General features: G+C 53.3%; 1 protein-coding gene across 9 annotated transcripts; it reads left to right on the top strand.

Moving 5' to 3' along the window:
• Nucleotides 1–1,551: 1,551 nt before the first annotated feature.
• Nucleotides 1,552–17,807, top strand: CLCN2 (chloride voltage-gated channel 2). Of its 9 annotated transcripts, none has more exons than XM_053564276.1 (24): nt 1,552–1,685; nt 3,967–4,123; nt 4,267–4,398; nt 4,769–4,897; nt 4,984–5,117; nt 5,222–5,299; nt 5,378–5,456; nt 5,582–5,707; nt 5,797–5,881; nt 5,971–6,072; nt 7,672–7,756; nt 7,918–8,073; nt 8,426–8,495; nt 8,669–8,833; nt 9,066–9,279; nt 9,548–9,681; nt 9,911–10,083; nt 10,198–10,312; nt 10,516–10,589; nt 10,823–10,876; nt 11,016–11,054; nt 11,231–11,335; nt 16,978–17,064; nt 17,201–17,807. In XM_053564276.1, the coding sequence occupies exons 1-24, from the start codon at nt 1,617–1,619 to the stop codon at nt 17,393–17,395; spliced, it is 2,757 nt and encodes a 918-aa protein (XP_053420251.1). In that variant the 5' UTR covers nt 1,552–1,616; the 3' UTR covers nt 17,396–17,807. The 9 variants fall into 9 exon arrangements, 6 of the variants coding, with proteins under 6 accessions (XP_053420251.1, XP_053420252.1, XP_053420253.1 ...); XM_053564277.1 differs by having other exon boundaries at nt 10,826–10,876; XM_053564278.1 differs by having other exon boundaries at nt 8,723–8,833.
• Nucleotides 17,808–17,825: the final 18 nt, after the last annotated feature.

Below are 17,825 nucleotides of genomic sequence, written 5' to 3' on the forward strand. Positions count from 1 at the left end.
GGAGGGGGATTCTCGCACTCCGCTAGGGATCCACTGCGCCCTCTTTAGAGTCCCGCCTGGAACTCTGGAATGCGTGTGGGCCTAACCCCCGCAGAGACCTTGATCCTTGCCCAAGAAAGTCCGGCCCTAGCCCTACCCTGCTAGACCGCGTGCCCGCGAAGGGCACAGTCCACGCCGAGGGCGGGTGGAGCAGAACCCCGCCTCCAGAGCGTTGGCCTGGCAGGGAGTTCTGTCCAGCCCCTCCAGCTGGCACCGAGGTCCCTCGGGCCGGCATGGACCAGCTAGCCCTTCTGGACGTCACCTGAGCCGGTCGGTCCATGTGGGTAATTTGCCATGATGTCACTAATAAGGAAGAGGGAAACCTGCATTGTCCCCTCCCCGGTACTGCACCCTTCCCACCACTGCCCTCTTCCCCCACTGCCCTCCTCCCCCACACTGCTTTCGCAGCCTGGCACTCCCCCTGCGCATATTGCCCCTCCAGCTACTGCCGGTTTCCGCCACTACTGCCCGGTCCTGAGCACTCATCCCTTATGTGCCCCTTCCTCCTGACACTGTGCTCTTCCTTGGATACCAACTCTTCTCCTTTTCTCCTGGGTGCTGGCTCCTCTCTCACGCTGACCTTTTCCTGGGCAGTGACCTCTACTCCGACACTAACTCTAACACTGCCTATCCACCCTGCGCTCACCCAACCCCCTGTTCTATCCTAACCTGGACCCTGATAGAGACCGCGAAGCACCAGCATGCCATTCCCCCAAGGCGCCGAGACGTCAGCAGCTACTCGGGTTTCTCCTTGGGCCCAGCAAGGGAGAAGCGACCTCTGCTCCCCCACGCCTGCCTCCCACACCTAGAGCTCCCTTCCCTCTGGCCTCACCCTTCCGCGTCCCCTCCCCACCTCCCCCACCTCCTCCTCGCACACCCCTGCAGGCCTAGTTGCTCCCGGGGCACCTCCCAGGAAGACTCCCAGGGAAAGGAAGGAGAAAGGGAGGGGATGAGAAAGATGGCCCAGAACCCCCCACTCCGAATCCTCCCAGATTTGCTTCTCTCCCCAGACAGGGCAAAGGGGCCTTCCCGTCTGAGCCGCTCGTCTTTCCGAAACACCAAAAAGGGGGCTGCTCCTGACGGGCTGGCCCAGAAGAGTCTGATTAGAAGGCTCTGCAGCCCCCAACCCAAAACCAGGCTGAGCCCAGCGTCTCCAGCCCCTCCCGCCCCGGCGCCTGGAGCCGGGAAGCCGGCCCGGCCCCTCCACGTGCCAGCGACCCCGCCCCCGCCCCGGCCCCCTGCTCCCCTCTCGGTACCCGGCCTCCCCGGATGGGGGCGCGGGCTTCTGCGGCCCAAGCGCCCCCTGCCGCCTTTCTGGAGCCCCAGAGCAGACCCCAGCCCAGCTGGGACGGACCCTCCGGAGGGGCCGGCGGGCGGAGCAGCACAGAGAGCACCGCCCTCGGCCCGCCTGCCTAGGAGGGGACGCCAGCGGGAGGCTGCGCCAGCGGCGCCCGCTCGGGGCCCGCCGCACTCTGCACTCGGCCGCCGGGGCTACGGGGACCAAACGGCTGCCAGCTCGGACTCTGCCGGGAGCTGAGCCGGAGCCGCAGAGGGAGGCCAGAGGGCAGTGCGCGGAGATGGCGGCGGCGGCGGCGGCGGCGGAGGAAGGGATGGAGCCGCGGGCGCTGCAGTACGAGCAGACTCTGGTAAGTGAAGCCGAGCCAAGCCCAAAGAGTGTGCTCCGAACCGCTGCTTCATGTTACCCTTGGAATGGCTAGGGCCAGGACATCCTAACCCCGCCCCAGACGTTTAAGCTAGGGAAACTGAGGCTCAGGAATCTGAGAGGCTACAGGGCCAAAGGGATGGAATGATGCATGCTGGTTTCTGGCTTCGGTTGGGGTCCTGCAGAGGACAAGGACACCAGATTTTTGTCCCAAGTGTCCTTCCCTTCACTCCCCCACAACACACATTTTCTTTGCTCCTCCTTCCTGCCACCTAGGCCTAACTCTCAGCACCCCACTAGCCCTCCCCAGCACCACTGACACCACTGAACTTTCTCCACACTTCTGTGTCCACCCTCCAAGACATTCCCTGTGTCTCTGCTGTGCTAAGCATGGAGTCCAGAGTGTAGAAAGATGATCAAATCCAAACCCAACCCCAGCCCCTACTCCTGGGGGCTCAACACCTAACTCTGGCAGAAACCCCTCAGTTGGTACAATGGAAAAGGGTGAGGTACAGGACCTTTAGGGAGGGTGGGTCAAGCAGGAATGGGTGTGGGGATTGGGACCTTTGTCCATCCAGCTCCCACCACCCAGGAGTGTCCCTTGACCTCATTAGAAGCAGGGGTCTAAAGCCCAGGTCCCTGGGCTCAGAGCTGACTCATGGCCCACCACTGTTACTTACTGAGAAGTCATTTGACCCTTCTCGTATCACTGGAGTGGAGGACCCAAGCCCTAGGAAAAGGAATGGGCTTAAGTCCTGTTGACCAGCTTAGGCTGGAATTTGCCCAGGAAGGTGGCAGGGAGGAAACCTTTCAGGAAGAAGAGGTGCCTGGGCTATAAACTGAGTCTGGGAGGTGCCTAGTTACAAAAAAAGTGACTGGGTGAAGAAAGGATGACAGGCTAGGGGTAGAGCAAGCATCAAGGGCCAAGCCCTTGGGATCGAGTGGGAGCTGTTTATCTGCACAGGCTGGGGATAGAGCCATTGGTGAAAGACGCCAGACACCTGGCCTCTGTGGTGTGGTGGTTGCACCTGTTGGCACCAATGGTGCCTCTGTTGCATCAGCCAGCCACCTCTCCATCTCCTTCCCTCTATCTCTGGAATGAGCTGTCAGGGTCAAGCAACACTCTGCTCCAGCCTCTCCCCTTCCCCTTCCTATCTTTTTGTCTTTCTCTCTCACTTTCACCTCCCCCTCCAATGCTGTGTTTGCCGCCTTATGCTCTCTTTTCCTCTCCCTACTTCTTTCCCTCTCATCTCTTCCTTTCTTTCCTCTATCCCTGCCCTCCACCTCTTTTCTCTTGTCCCCTTTTTCCTCTCTCTAGTTCCCTCTCTTCTCTGTGCTTCTCCCTTTACTCTCTCCCTGTCTCTCACCCTCTTTCTGTCTCTATCGTTCCCTCCCTCTCTCCCCCACCCCAGCCCCAACAGGAGCCCTTTGTGTCCTGAAGCTCTGCGGGTGGCAGCCGGAATCTACTCCTCCCCACCCCCCAACACACGCCCAACTTGGCAGGTCTAGCCAAGGGCAGGCTGGGGCAGGCAACTGTCCCTTCCCATCACCCCAGCACCCACAGTGTCAGCCCAGCCATCCACAACCTCTTCTGTCCCCCAGCCCACCACTGGGCTTAGGGCAGCTCCAGAGTGGAGCTGAGGGCACCAAATACTCTTCACCCACCAGGGGAAGCTTTCCACTCCCAGCTGGGCTGGCAGGCTAGTGGGGGTGGCAGTGGAGAATGGGGACAAGGGGATTAGGGTGGGCGGGAGGGGTGCAGCTGAGTTGGTTACAGGCCAGAGGCCCAGCAGGAATGTGATAAGGATTGGGGCCATGCCTGCTACAAGGCCCAACTCAGCTACCCCCAGCTCCATGAGGCTCTTACTGTTGCCCACATGCCCTTGACCATCCCTTATTCTCTGACCCTCCCTCCTCCCACTTCCAGACTGTGGCTTGAGTTTTTCTATCTTTTCCTCCTCTGGGGCCTTCCCTCCTACTCCTCAGTGCCCCCTGCCTGGGCCTGTGAGAAGAGGACTGATTATTCTGCCACCCCCAGAACTGTGTTCCTATACCTTGGCTGTCCCCATCACTCTGGTCAGGACAGCCTCCACAGTCTGCAATGTGCATTGTTCCCATACCCTAAGCCAGAGTGGGAACTGTGAGTCCAAGAAGGGATGTGCAATGTGGGGGCCAGGAGAAGGGGAGTCAGGCCCTAGGACTACTCCCTGCACCCCTACTCAGCCCATGACCACTCATGCTCCCAATCTTCTCTGTTGCTCCAGATGTATGGCCGATATACTCAGGACCTTGGCGCCTTTGCCAAAGAGGAAGCTGCTCGGATTCGCCTGGGAGGGCCTGAGCCCTGGAGGGGTCCCCTGTCCCCTCGGGCTCCTCCAGAGCTCTTGGAATATGGACAGAGCCGTTGCGCCCGATGCCACAGTGAGAATTGGGTTGGGGCAGGGGACCTAGCTGTGCTGTGCTGAGGGGGACAGAGGCCATTTAGAGCTGCCAGTGAGAGAGGCTGGTAACAGGTAGGAGCACTTTGGTGCCAGCCTCCCCATTCTTCCTTTCACTGTATCCAGTCTGTTCTGTACACTGCCACAAGTTCCTCGTGTCCAGGGTTGGTGAAGATTGGATCTTCCTTGTTCTGCTGGGGCTCCTCATGGCATTGGTCAGCTGGGCCATGGACTATGCCATTGCTGCCTGTCTACAGGGTGAGGGCAAGAGCTGGTAGGGGTGGGCTGAGAAGAACCAACCTACTTCCTCCATGCTACACTTGTCCAGGCATCTTGACTGCTTGGCCACTGACCATATTCCCCAGCAAGTCTGACTGTCCATATTCAGGCATAATTACTGCCGCTCCCCTAGACCACAACTTCTTGCCTCCCCTCTCCAACTGACCCCTTTACTTAAAGTGGTCTTTGTCCCAGTAAATTCTCTTAAGAGCCCCTTCCCTTCATTCTATGCCCAGGTTCTGTGAGATATTTCCTGGGACAACCTGTCACTTCAGTATGTCCCAGTGGCCAGGCAGAGAGTTGGTGTGTGCATCAGGGGTTCATCAATCAGCATGTCCTCTTCCCACAGCTCAGCAGTGGATGTCCCAGGGCTTGAACACCAGCATCTTGCTCCAGTACCTGGCCTGGGTCACCTACCCTGTCGTCCTTATCACATTCTCAGCTGGATTCACACAGATCCTGGCTCCTCAGGCTGTTGGTACAATAGGAGAAAAGGGGAGGCTGGGGGCAGGCTTCCTGAAATGGGCACATCAAATGACTCTCCTGGGACTGTACCCTCTCCAGGGTCTGGCATCCCTGAGATGAAAACCATCTTGCGGGGAGTGGTGCTGAAAGAATACCTCACCCTCAAGACCTTTGTAGCTAAGGTCATTGGGCTGACCTGTGCCCTAGGCAGTGGGATGCCACTCGGCAAAGAGGTAACAGCGGGTTGGGGGCTGAAGGAGGCCCTCCCAGTGGAGGAAGAGGCCAGGCCAAGGTCAGGGAGGGCCCCTTTCCTACTCACTACTTGCCTGCCCCGCAGGGCCCTTTTGTGCATATTGCAAGCATGTGTGCCGCCCTTCTCAGCAAGTTCCTCTCCCTCTTTGGGGGTATCTATGAGGTAAGGGGAATCCTGGGGATGGGGAGGCATGGGCTGCTGAGCTCTTGGTGAATGCTCCTTGGCCACCACTCTTGCCAGAATGAGTCCCGGAACACAGAGATGCTGGCTGCTGCCTGTGCCGTGGGAGTGGGCTGCTGCTTTGCAGCACCTATTGGAGGTAGGCAGGGCTCCTCAGCCAGTCCAGCCCCCAGCCCTGCTCTTGGCCTCTCCTCCTTTGCCTCAATCATCTGGGTCCTTAGTCCAGGCCCAGCCTGAAGTGGCATTCTCCTCTGCCCCTGGCAGGTGTGCTGTTCAGCATTGAGGTCACCTCCACCTTCTTCGCTGTGCGGAACTACTGGCGGGGATTCTTTGCCGCCACCTTCAGTGCCTTCATCTTCCGGGTCCTGGCAGTCTGGAACCGTGATGAAGGTGGGGGCACCTGGAGTATTAGGGAGCCCAGATGTTTCAGTCAGGCCCACAAGGGTAGACCTGCTTCTCTCTGGTACTCTTCCCTTCAGAGACCATTACTGCACTTTTCAAAACCCGGTTCCGACTTGACTTCCCCTTTGACCTGCAGGAACTTCCCGCCTTTGCTGTCATTGGGTAAGGAGCTGAGAGAGGCAGGGGGTGTCAAGGGGAGGGAGGTTTCCATGAGAAGGCTCACTTTACCCTGGTGCTTCTTCCCTCTCCAGTATTGCTAGTGGCTTCGGGGGAGCCCTCTTTGTCTACCTGAACCGGAAGATAGTCCAGGTGATGCGGAAGCAGAAGACCATCAATCGCTTCCTCATGAGGAAGTGAGTTAGCTCTAGGCTCCTCTCTAGGCTGCTTTAGATTGTCTGAGGATCACAGTGGGCCAGGGGACAGTGACTAGTGAGGTAGTAGCACAGTCAAAAACAGATACTCCACTGAGAAAGCAGCCAATGGTGTTTTCCATTGGCTGACTGAACATTTTGATGTTTATATATCTTGAAAAATTGCACTTTTGATGTTTTAGTCAGTGGCAGAAGGCATTTGGGATCAAAAACTGAGGCTTCCTTTAGTCCTCCCACCTGCTCCAGATAGTATTGCTCCCTGCAGAGTATTTGAGCCTCAGTTTCACCTGTGACCTGTGGAAAGGAGTAAGATTTTTTTAGGCCAGGCACAATGGCTCACACCTGTAATCCTAACACTTTGAGAGGCTGGAGTGGGTCACTTGAGCTCAGCAGTTTGAGACCAGCCTGGGCTATTGCAAGACCCTACCTCTCAAAAAACAATTTTCAGGGGCGGTGCCTGTGGCTCAAAGGAGTAGGGCACCAAGGGCAACGTCTGTGGCTCAACGGAGTAGGACGCCAGCCCCATATGCCAGAGGTGGTGGGTTCAAACCCAGCCCTGGCCAAAAACTGCAAAAAAAAAAAAAAACAAAACAATTTTCAGCCTGGGCACAGTGGCTCACACCTGTAATCCTAACACTGGGAGGCCACTGCAGGAAGATTGCTTGAGCTCAGGAGGTTAAGACCAGTCTGAGCAAAAGTAAGACCCATCTCTATTAAAAATAGAAAAACTAGGCGGCACCTGTGGCTCAAGGAGTAAGGTGCCAGTCCCATATGCCGGAGGTGGCGGGTTCAAACCCAGCCCCGGCCAAAAAAAAAAAAAAAATAGAAAAACTAGCCAGGTGTGGTGGCAGGCACCTGTAGTCCCAGCTATTCTGGAGGCTAAGACAGGAGGATCACTTGAACCCAGGAGTTTGAGGTTGCTATGAGCTAGGCTGAGGCCATGGCACTCTAGCCTGGGGCAACAGAGTGAGATTCTGTCTCATAAAAAAAAAAAAGATTCTTTTCGTCCAGAACACAGGTCTTCCAGTGGGACTCTAAGGACTGGGAATGGGGAGGCCTGAGACATGATTTCCATTGGGACTGATGTCCTTCAGAGAGAGGGCAGCTAACTGAACCTGTTCTCTGCAGTACCTCTGGTCAACTTCCTGAGTGACTGCAGCTTCTCCTAACACTGACCTTCACACCAAGTCCCCACAGAAAGAAAGACAGAGGCAGAAACTTCTCTCTATTCTCACACAATGCACCCTTCAGCTGAGACTTGTGAGGGTGGAGGGTGGGATTACAATTCAGAGGTGTCCCAGAGAGAGGGCTGAGGGGATGGAGTCTCTCCTGCTGCTGTTACCCACTTACAGAATCGGGGGCCAACAGAAAGGCCTTTAGGTCAGACCTCCAGCTCTTATAATAACCCTGATCTACCACTCAAGGCTATCACTTGCAAATCAACAGCAAAGGGCACCTTCTCTCAGGACAGTGTGCTTTCATGGAAGAGCCAGGGCTCTGCCCTGACCTCAGCCCTGAGGTATGTGAGGGCACTCAGCCCATCGCCACCCATGTCTGATGCTGTGCAACTTACATCTCTAGACGCCTGCTCTTCCCAGCTCTGGTGACCCTGCTCATCTCCACTCTGACCTTCCCTCCGGGCTTTGGACAGTTCATGGCTGGACAGGTAACTAGGCAAAACAGAAACTGTTGCTTTCCCTTGGGATACATTCCTTCAAAGGTCAGCAGCTCCAACATGACTGTGAGACCTCTTGTTTCGCAGGGGTTCCTATGGGCCCTCCTTTCATTCTGCCTATTCCCTAGCCTGAGACACCCTGTTCTCCATAGCTCTCACAGAAGGAGACACTGGTCACCCTGTTTGACAACCGGACGTGGGTTCGCCAGGGCCTGGTGGAAGAGCTAGACCCTCCCAGCACCTCACAGGCCTGGAGCCCACCACGAGCCAATGTCTTCCTTACCCTGGTCATCTTCATTCTCATGAAGGTGGGGCTTCTTACATATTTATCACTAATGTTCACATAGATCTACACTGTTCCAGGCACATGCCATGTAGTAGTAACTCTTCTCAGCCTCACAGCTCCACAAGAGAGATACTGTGATTAGTACCGTTTTAAGATGAGGAGTCAAGGCACAAAAGTAAAGTAATTGGTGCAAAGCCACACAGCTAGATGGTAGAGTGAGGATTTGAACCCAAGCCACTTTGGCTCTGTCCCCTTCCCTTCATCCCTGAAGTTTCTGTGTCTGCCTGATTAGCAAGGTAGGCTCCTCTGGTGGAGCTGGGGGCTGCCTGGGGCTGGTGGGGCCTCTGCCTGTTTGAACCATCTCCTGCCTGCAGTTCTGGATGTCTGCACTGGCCACTACTATCCCAGTGCCCTGTGGGGCCTTCATGCCTGTCTTTGTCATTGGTAAGTTCTCAGCTGCCTGTACCTCCACCCATCCACCCCCATATCTGTCCCTTCTCTGCCCAGGAGTGGGTTTTGGTCCAGCCCTAGTCTGAACCCCCAACCCTGACGGACTGTTCCTTGCACTGAATGACCCGCTGGCCCCTCCCTCACCCTCTGACCTTCTCTCTTCCTAGTGCCCCTGCCCTCCCCCTCCACTACCTCTTTCTCTTCCCACCCCCTCCCTGAAGGAGCAGCATTTGGGCGTCTGGTGGGTGAAAGCATGGCTGCCTGGTTCCCAGATGGGATTCACACGGACAGTAGCACTTACCGGATTGTGCCTGGGGGCTATGCCGTGGTTGGTAAGTGCCCTAGGTCTGCATCTGCCTTTGTGAGATATCAATCGGCCCTGGCCACAGGGTCTAAGGCTCTAGTGCCCCCTGCTGGTAGAAACTGGGCTTCCCTCAGCTTCAGAGACCCAGGCCCCAGCATTGTATGGGCAGCCCTGAGGGGCTCCCCACAGCACCCACCCAGGGTAGGGAGGGTCTTCTGGGGCCTGGGCATCCTGAGGAGACTGAGGGTGGCTGTCCCTAGGGGCGGCTGCACTGGCAGGAGCAGTGACACACACAGTGTCCACCGCTGTGATCGTGTTCGAGCTCACAGGCCAGATCGCCCACATCCTGCCAGTCATGATCGCCGTCATCCTGGCCAACGCCGTTGCCCAGAGCCTACAGCCCTCACTCTATGACAGCATCATCCGAATCAAGAAACTGCCTTATCTGCCTGAGCTGGGCTGGGGCCGCCACCAGTACGCAGGGCAGGGTGCCAAGTGGGTGTGGGTGAGGGGAAGAAGGCATCTTAAGACCTCACCTTTCTCTCTTCTGGTTAGAACTGCCCTTGTCCACACCTTGAAGGCACTGTAGCTGGCCTCAGGTGTTCACAAAGAACTGCAGGGAGCACTCCTTGACCCTTAGCCCCTAAACCATCCCCAGGGGCTCTGGTGCCTCCCGGCATGGTTGTATTCTGGGCTACTCTCCCTTGCTGACTACAAACTAAGTACCCCTGTCTTCCCCCAGGCAGTACCGGGTGCGAGTAGAAGACATCATGGTGCGGGATGTTCCCCATGTTGCCCTCAGCTGTACCTTCCGGGACCTGCGGCTGGCACTGCACAGGACCAAGGGCCGCATGTTGGCCCTAGTGGAGTCCCCTGGTAAGGCTAGGAGGAGGCTGAGGTGGTAGAGGTATCTCTCAAGGTCACAGCTTAGGAGAGGGGAGGGAGCTCAGGACCAGTCTCCTTAGTTCCAAAGGGAAAAGGATCAACTGCCAGGCAGCAGTTTCCCTCTGGTGTGTGTCTGTGTCTGGGGCCCACTTCCAGGTGTGAGAGGCTGGGGGTGGGGGCTCACCATCAGCTCCTGAGTCCTCTCACCTGTTCTATGCAGAGTCCATGATTCTGCTGGGCTCCATCGAGCGCTCACAGGTGGTGGCGTTGCTGGGGGCCCAGCTGAGCCCGGCCCGCCGACAACAGTACATACAGGAGCGTAGAGCCGCCCAGACCCGTCCACCATCTGACCAGGAGAGTTCCCCTAGCCCCAAGACTTCTGTCCGCTTCCAGGTAAGGGGAAGGACACACAGATTTTTTATGTGGCACTATGTAGACTGAATTGGGAGGGCAATACAGAGGGTGGTCTGGGGCCACCACCTTACCAGCCCCTTCCTGTCCATGCAGGTGAACATAGAAGACTCAGGCTTCCCTGCAGTGCGGGGAGAGACTCAGAAGCCCCTAAAGCCTGCTCTCAAGAGAGGGCCCAGCATTACCATGAGCCTCGGGGAGAATCCCGCAGGTGAGCCCATCTCCTTCACCCAGAGAGCCTGACCCCAAGCCATTGACACTTATTAGGGCCCCTGGCCAGCCCTTCTGCAGGAGCATAGTCTACCTGGAAGAGGCTGCCCAGACGGGTAGAACTAGGATGCCTCTACCCTTCCCTTCCTCACCTCTCCTGGTCCTCTCCCCCAAAGATGACATTGCCCCTGTTTGGGAACACAGGGAATGTGGAGTCGGCAGGCATTGCCCTCAGGAGCCTCTTCTGTGGCAGTTCGCCTCCTGAGGCACCTTCTGAGGTGAGTGGTTGGAGCCTGGCCTCCTGGCTTGCTTTTTCCCCAGCTCCCTCTCTGACACTAAGACCACTTCTCCATCAGCCCTGCAGGGCTGCCTCCATTCTCCCTTTCTGCCCTCCTAGCTGTCAGCTCTGGCCCTGCAGTGTGCACTTCCTCGGGCTTCACTGCTTCCCCTCACCTCCCCCTCCCTATAACCAACTCCTATTCTCTCTGGTTTAACTCTGACAAAATTGGAGAAGTCGGAGTCCTGTGACAAGCGCAAGCTGAAGCGGGTCCGAATCTCCCTGGCGGTAAGTGTACTCTCACATCCTGCAGCTTAGGAGCACTGGACAGGGAGGGCCAGGGTCAAGGTTGGGGAACCTCCTCAGAGGTAGGAGTGCACCCACCTCCCCCAGCCCTTCCCTGCCATCCTTCCTTCCTCTCTCCTAGAGTGACTCAGACCTGGAAGGAGAAATGAGCCCTGAGGAGGTAAGGTGCCACTGGACTCTGGACCCTGTTTTCTTCCTAGGTGTATTCAGTCATCTTCTTGGCTGCTGTCCCCACGGGAGGTACAATGGGGTAGAAAAAAGGGCAGGTCAGCTTCCAGGGAGGTGAGGTCAGCTATGTGCACCTTCTTCCTAACCTTCCTAGTCTCTTCCCCTTAGATTCTGGCGTGGGAGGAGCAGCAACTAGATGAACCTGTCAACTTCAGTGACTGCAAAATTGATCCTGCTCCCTTCCAGTTGGTAGAGCGGACTTCTTTGCATAAGGTAGGGTCAGCAGCTCGCCCAGGGCTGGCCTGGGCTCTCAGGAGGACAGGGTGGGGATCTAGGACACCCCCACACACAAGTTTAGACTTGGACCAATGGGAAAGCAAAGAGGAGGAGAGATGAGGCTCTGTGCTGAGATGTTTTCAGCTACATTGCTGCTTTGGGGTCATCGGAGGCTGAGAGCCAGGACCCCTTAGCCTTCTCCTGCTCTGTGGTAGAACCAGGTATCATTTCTTTTCTACTCAGCCTTGCCCCTAGGAAACTCTGGACCAAAGCAGCAACAAAGATATGGATCAAACTGGGTGGAAGCCAGAAGGCCAGCCCAGGGTCAGAGCTAGGCAGGAGGCTGCCAGAGCCAAACAAGGCTGATACACCCACGCTGGAAAAATGGGTGAGAAACAGGCAGGATAAGAAAATCTAATAAAAAAGCTAACAAACATCCAAGTAGGGGTACTGAGACTACAGAGAAAAGATAAACAAAGATGAGAGACACTCAGTGGGGGGTTTGGAATGTCAGACCCCAGAAAGTCTGACTTAATGTAGGCCAAAGGAAAACTGGAAAGAACACAGGAAGACAGCTCAGCAGAAGGCAAAGCAGCCTGCAGAAATGGAGAGAGGAACTGAACACTGACTGGGGGTGATTGAGGCAGACACCAAGAGAAGGCAGGGTCCTTGGGGAAGGACTGCTTCCAGGGCTCTCGAGGGGGCAGCCCACATCTTTGGCTGGCATTTCAGGCTTCTAAGTAAAAGCAGGAAGTGCAGGCATGTCCAACAGGCTGGCAGGACAGCCAAAGCCAAGGAAGAGGTGCTTGGGCTTAATTTTTTTTTTTTTTTTAGAGACAGAGTCTAACTTTGTCCCCCTCGGTAGAGTGCTGTGGCGTCACAGCTCACAGCAACCTCCAGCTCTTGGGTTTAGGCGATTCTCTTGCCTCAGTCTCTTAAGTAGCTGGGACTGCAGGCACCCACCACAATGCCTGGCTATTTTGTTATTGTCACAGTTTGACCGGGGCTGGGTTTGAACCCACCACTCTCGGTGTATGGGGCCAGTGACCTACTCACTGAGCCACAGGCACCGCCCTGGGCTAAATTTTTTATACACTTAATGTGCAGTCCTCAAGGCACTGGAGGAGATGTGGGGAGGGGATAGGCAGAGGGTGAACACTCCCACCGCCTGCAGCTTGGCAGCTAGCTTAAACACAGCCATGCTAAGAGCCGTCCTAGCACAGACAAGCAGAGGTCAAGGCAAGAAGGACAGGGGACAGAAGAGAAACAAAAAAGCCAAAGGTAATAAAGGAACTTAGAACTTCTGTCTTTGGGAAGTGAGTTACTATAGTGCATATGTAAGAAAAAAGGAGATATGGGCTCAGTGCCCGTAGCACAATGGTTATGGTGCCAGCCACATACACCAAGGCTGGTAGGTTCGCTAGCGGGTTCAAATCCGGCCTGGGCTAGCTGAACAACAATGATAACTGCAAGAAAAAAAATAGCTGGGTGTTGTGGCCGGCGCCTGTAGTCCCAGCTACTTGAGAGGCAGAGGCAGGAGATTCGCTTGAGCCCAGGAGTTTGAGGTTGCTGTGAGCTGTGATGCCAAAGCATTCTACCTAGGGCGACATAATGAGAGTCTCAAAAAAGAAAAAAGGAGATATGGTGGCTCATGCCTGTAATCCTAGCACTCTGGGAAGCTGAGGTGAGTAGATTGTTTGAGCTCAAGAATTCGAGACCAGCATGAGCAAGAGTGACACCCCATCTCTAAAAATAGCTGGGTGTTGTACTGGACGCCTGTAGTCCCAGCTGCTTGGGAGGCTAAGGCAAGAGAATCTCTTGAGCCCAAGAGTTTGAGGTTGCTGTGAGCTATGACGCCACAGCACTACCAAGGGCAACAAAGTGAAACTCTGTCTCAAAATAAATAAATTAAATAATACATAGGGTTTTATTTAAAGCCTTTCATAAAACCTGTAAAGCTTTTCCACAATGATTTTGCTTAATCCTCAAACATCCATGATGATGATAACACTAACACAGCACTTGCCATGTGCAAATACTATTGCTAAGCTCCTCATGTCTAACTTAACCCCCAAAAGCACACAAAATAATAGATATTTGATATTCCAGTTTTTACAAATGAGAAACTTAGATTCAAAGAGGTTAGGAAGTTGCCCAAGGTCACACAGCTAGTAAGTAGCAGAACTGGGCCTGGAAATCAAGGTGGTCTGACTCAAAAGCCTATGGTTTTAACCATTTTAATATACAGGGAAACTGAGGCATGTGGTGAGGTCATTTGCCTGAGTTAGTACAGCAGAATCAGGCCCAAAGCCCAGATTTCCTGGCCCTGCTCCCAGCATTCTTTCAGAAGGCCATGTTGTCCCTTTCTCTGTCTTTCCACTGTTCCCAAGCCCAAGAAGTACAGGCCCTCCAGTGGACTCTGATTTCTAATTAAATTAAAGTGAAAAAGAACAAAGTACGTATTTGTTACAAACTTAAAAATCAGAGGAAGAGAAGAACCCTTTGAGAGAACCGACTCTTAACTGATAAGAAGATAAAAGATTAGAATTCAGAATGTCCTTATAGGTCTGAGGAATCAACAAGTAGTAGCCCAGTTAAGCTCAGCAGGGGAGGCTGGGGGCCGTGGCTCACTCTTGTAATCCTAGCACTCTGGGAGGCTGAGGCCAGTGGATTGCTTGAGCTCAGGAGTTCCAGTCCATCCTGAGCAAGAGTGAGACTTCGTGGGAACATTCACATAGGAGAGACAATACATTAGAGACTATTTTAGAGCCCCAGCAGCTGGACATCACTGTACTGATTAGTACCTTGTTCATTCTGAGGCCACTTATGTAGAGGCAGGGGAGGTGAGTGTCAATGCCAGGGCCAGACTGGCTGAACCTAAATCCTCACTCTGCCCCATACTAGCCAATTGTGTGACCCTGGGAAATTTCTTAGCCTCTCTGTGTTTCAGTTTCCTTATATGTAAAATGGGGATCATAGCTCATTGGGTAAAGAACTTAATAATGCCTGACACACTGTAAATATTCAATATATGTTAGGAATTAGTATTACTACTATTTACATTGCGAGATGAACTTTAAAATGTAGAAAAATGAGTTTTTGAAAAAAAGGAGTGATTGGGTGGCACCTGTGGCCCAGTGGGTAAGGTGCCGGCCCCATATACCGAGGGTGGTGGGTTCAACCCCAGCCCTGGCCAAACTACAACAAAAAAATAGCTGGGCATTGTGGTGGGTGCCTGTAGTCCCAGCTACTCGGGAGGTTGAGGCAAGAGAATCGCCTAAGCCCAAAGATGGAGGTTGCTGTGAGCTGTGACCATGGCATTCTACCAAGGGTTAATAAGTGAGACTGTCTCAATTTAAAAAAAGAAAAAAAGGAGTGATTATGTGAAACTGAAAGCTGGGGTGCATAGAGGAATCTGAGGTTTGGGAATGATCTTGTGTGCATAGTCTGGGCTCTACTCAAATTTGACCAAGTGCATAGGATGGCAGGGCCAAGATGGAGGGAAGGGAGGGAGAAAGCAGGAGAACTCAGTAGGCTTCTGTGGCCCCAGTCCTGCTGAAGATTTTGAGGCTAGGAGTCGGGAAGAAGGGCCAGGAGGTTCATAAGTAGATTGGTAAGGCAAGTGGTTTGCAAACCTGAAAGGCATACAGCCTGCCAGGAGCTCCCCTGATTAGGATTGTGGAGAAGAAAATCCAAGGGAACTATTTAATAGGCTCCTTGGGAGATGAGAGGTATTATTTGACCATAGGAAGACAAGGCTAAGAGATTATTAAAACAGCTAACCTTATCATAAAAAGGTTTCCCTCTGGCTCGGCGCCTATGCTCAGTGGCTAGGGCACCAGTCACATGACCGGAGCTGGCCGGTTCAAACCTGTTGTTGAGCCTGCCAAACAACGACAATTACAACCAAAAAAAAAAAAAATAGCCAGGAGTTGTGGCAGGTGCCTGTAGTCCCAGCTACTTGGGAGGCTGAGGCAAGAGAATCGCTTAAGCCCAAGAGTTTGAGGTTGCTGTGAGCTGTATGTCACAGCACTCTATCAAGGGGACACAGTGAGACTCTGTCTCCAAAAAAAAGGTTTCCCCCTGAAGTCAGATGAAGAAAGTAAAGCTAAATTGTAGCATGTAGGATTCAAGTTAGATATAAGAAGAAACTTGCTAACCACATGACAATTACATTATAGGTGTTGAAGGAACACAGAACTTATTCTAAAATTAAACTTCCTGCCAATTTTTATAAGTACTGTCCTGCCTTGGAGAAAGGAGAGTTTTAGAAGTCCCTTCTAAAAGAATTGCAAATGTATAAGAAAACATTTAAAAAGTATTAAGACAACTAATGAGTGTTTTACTGCCTATCTTGATTCAAACATTAAACCAAAAGACTTACAGGTAAACTCAGAACAGTGAGGTAAATGATAGGCAAAAAATTCCAGGAACTGCTGAGTCAGGAGAGCGTTTTTCAAGACATCGCCCAAGAAAATCTACTTACAGCACAAGGGGAGCTGGCTGACAATTTCTGTACTCTTTTTTTTTTTTTTTTTTTTTTGACACAGAGTCTCACTGTGTCACCGTTGGTAGAGTGCTATGGCATCACAGTTCACAGCAACCTCAAACTCTTGGGCTTAAGCAGTTCTCTTGCCTTAGCCACCCAAGTAGCTGAGACTACAGGTGCCCACTGCAACACCCAACTATTTTTTTGTTACAGTTGTTTAGCTGGCCCTGGCCCTCAAATCCACCACTCTTGGTGTATGTGGCTGGCGCCGTAACCACTGTGCTACAGGTGCCACACCACAATTTCTTAACTCTTGGTGATTACATTTGAAAGCATAAGGAAGGGCACAAAGCAAAAAAAAAAAAACATGGAGGGTGGTGGTGGTGACTGTTGTCCTCCTGGACTGCAAACCCACACCTTAACAGGACCTAGGAAGCTGCTTGGACTCCAGAAAAGGCAAACTGTATGAGGTGTAGTGTGCTTCCCACCAATACTGGGATTTAACAGCCAGGTATAGAGATACCAACACTGGCCACCCAGAGTAGGGCAACTAAGGAGCTGCAAAGTGAGAGGCACAGGGTTCAGGCAGGGCCCAGTGCCCTGTGAGGAGTGTAGGTATATCCATAGCAAGACTAATGGGATGACTCATCTTCATTGGGACATCTGCAGAAGAGGACAGGGACTGTTTCCTCCCTCTGCAGTACTTGTGAAAAGTGGCTTGGGACTGCGGAACAAGTCATTTTACTGCTGAGCCTCATGCTGCTTCTCCTGCAGAATGTGTCTAACACTTGCTCCTCAGGGCAGTACTGAAACTAAATAATGTAAGACCTAGCATGGAGCCCAGCCAGTTGTCAGGTTTCATATTTGAATGGTGGTTCTCTCCTGCTTCTCGCTTGCTAACATGGGACTAAGAATCCTCCCTGTCTTATCTTATTTCTCCATCAATATCCAACAAAAGAAACTTAAGTTTCTAAGGCCTGAACACAGAAGCATTCTCATTATTATCCCTCTAGCAATTCTATCCCCTTCCCCTCCATGTGTAGCATCCTTTCCATTCCAGCCCCTGACCTTGTCTTGGGCCCCTGTGGCCTATTGTTTAGAACTGTCCCTTCACGCATCAGGTCCAATCTGTTTTCTCCCTGCCCTGCAGACTCACACCATTTTCTCACTGCTGGGAGTCGACCATGCTTATGTCACCAGCATTGGCAGACTCATTGGAATTGTCACCCTAAAAGAGGTAAGGTGACAGTGGCCACCAAAGCTGCTTCAAAAGAAGACATGGAAGCTCATTGTCCACCTTCCCTGGGGGAAATGCTGGGAGGGAGTCTGAGCAGGAAGCTAAGTCCAGACATCTGACCCTGTCACCCTTCTAGCTTCGGAAGGCCATTGAGGGCTCTGTCACAGCACAGGGTGTAAAAGTCCGGCCACCCCTCGCCAGCTTCCGAGACAGTGCCACCAGCAGCAGTGACACAGAGACCACTGAAGTGCATGCACTTTGGGGACCCCGCTCCCGCCATGGCCTCCCCCGGGAGGGCTGCCCTTCTGACAGTGATGACAAGTGCCAATGAACCCCTCATTGGGTGACCTAGGATGGTGGCAGCCGTGCCTGTCTGTCCAGAGCCTCCAACTTTCATATTCCTTTTGCCTTGGGAAGGCAGGAGGCTGCTGCAGCCAGAGGCTAGAGCCCCAGCCACCCATTCCAAACCTGGGGTGCTAGTTTCTCCCAGTTCATCCTACCTGGAATCTGACCCAGTGCCCACCTGCAGCAAGTTTTCCAAGGGCAGGAAAATCAGCGCTACTTTGGCAGGCTGGGGGTGGACCCCTGCTTTCCCTTTGAGGGGAAATGGGTAGAACTAAGATGGATTTATACTGGAACCTCCAATGACCAGATGTATATAGAGATTTACAAAGATTTTTATATTAATTTAATAAAACAAATTCTTAGAACAAAATAAACACCTAATGAGCCACTTATATATACAACATGTGTGCCACTGG

The sequence above is a fragment of the Nycticebus coucang genome, chromosome 16 (genome assembly GCF_027406575.1).
Source record: "Nycticebus coucang isolate mNycCou1 chromosome 16, mNycCou1.pri, whole genome shotgun sequence".
Lineage (NCBI taxonomy): Eukaryota > Metazoa > Chordata > Mammalia > Primates > Lorisidae > Nycticebus > Nycticebus coucang.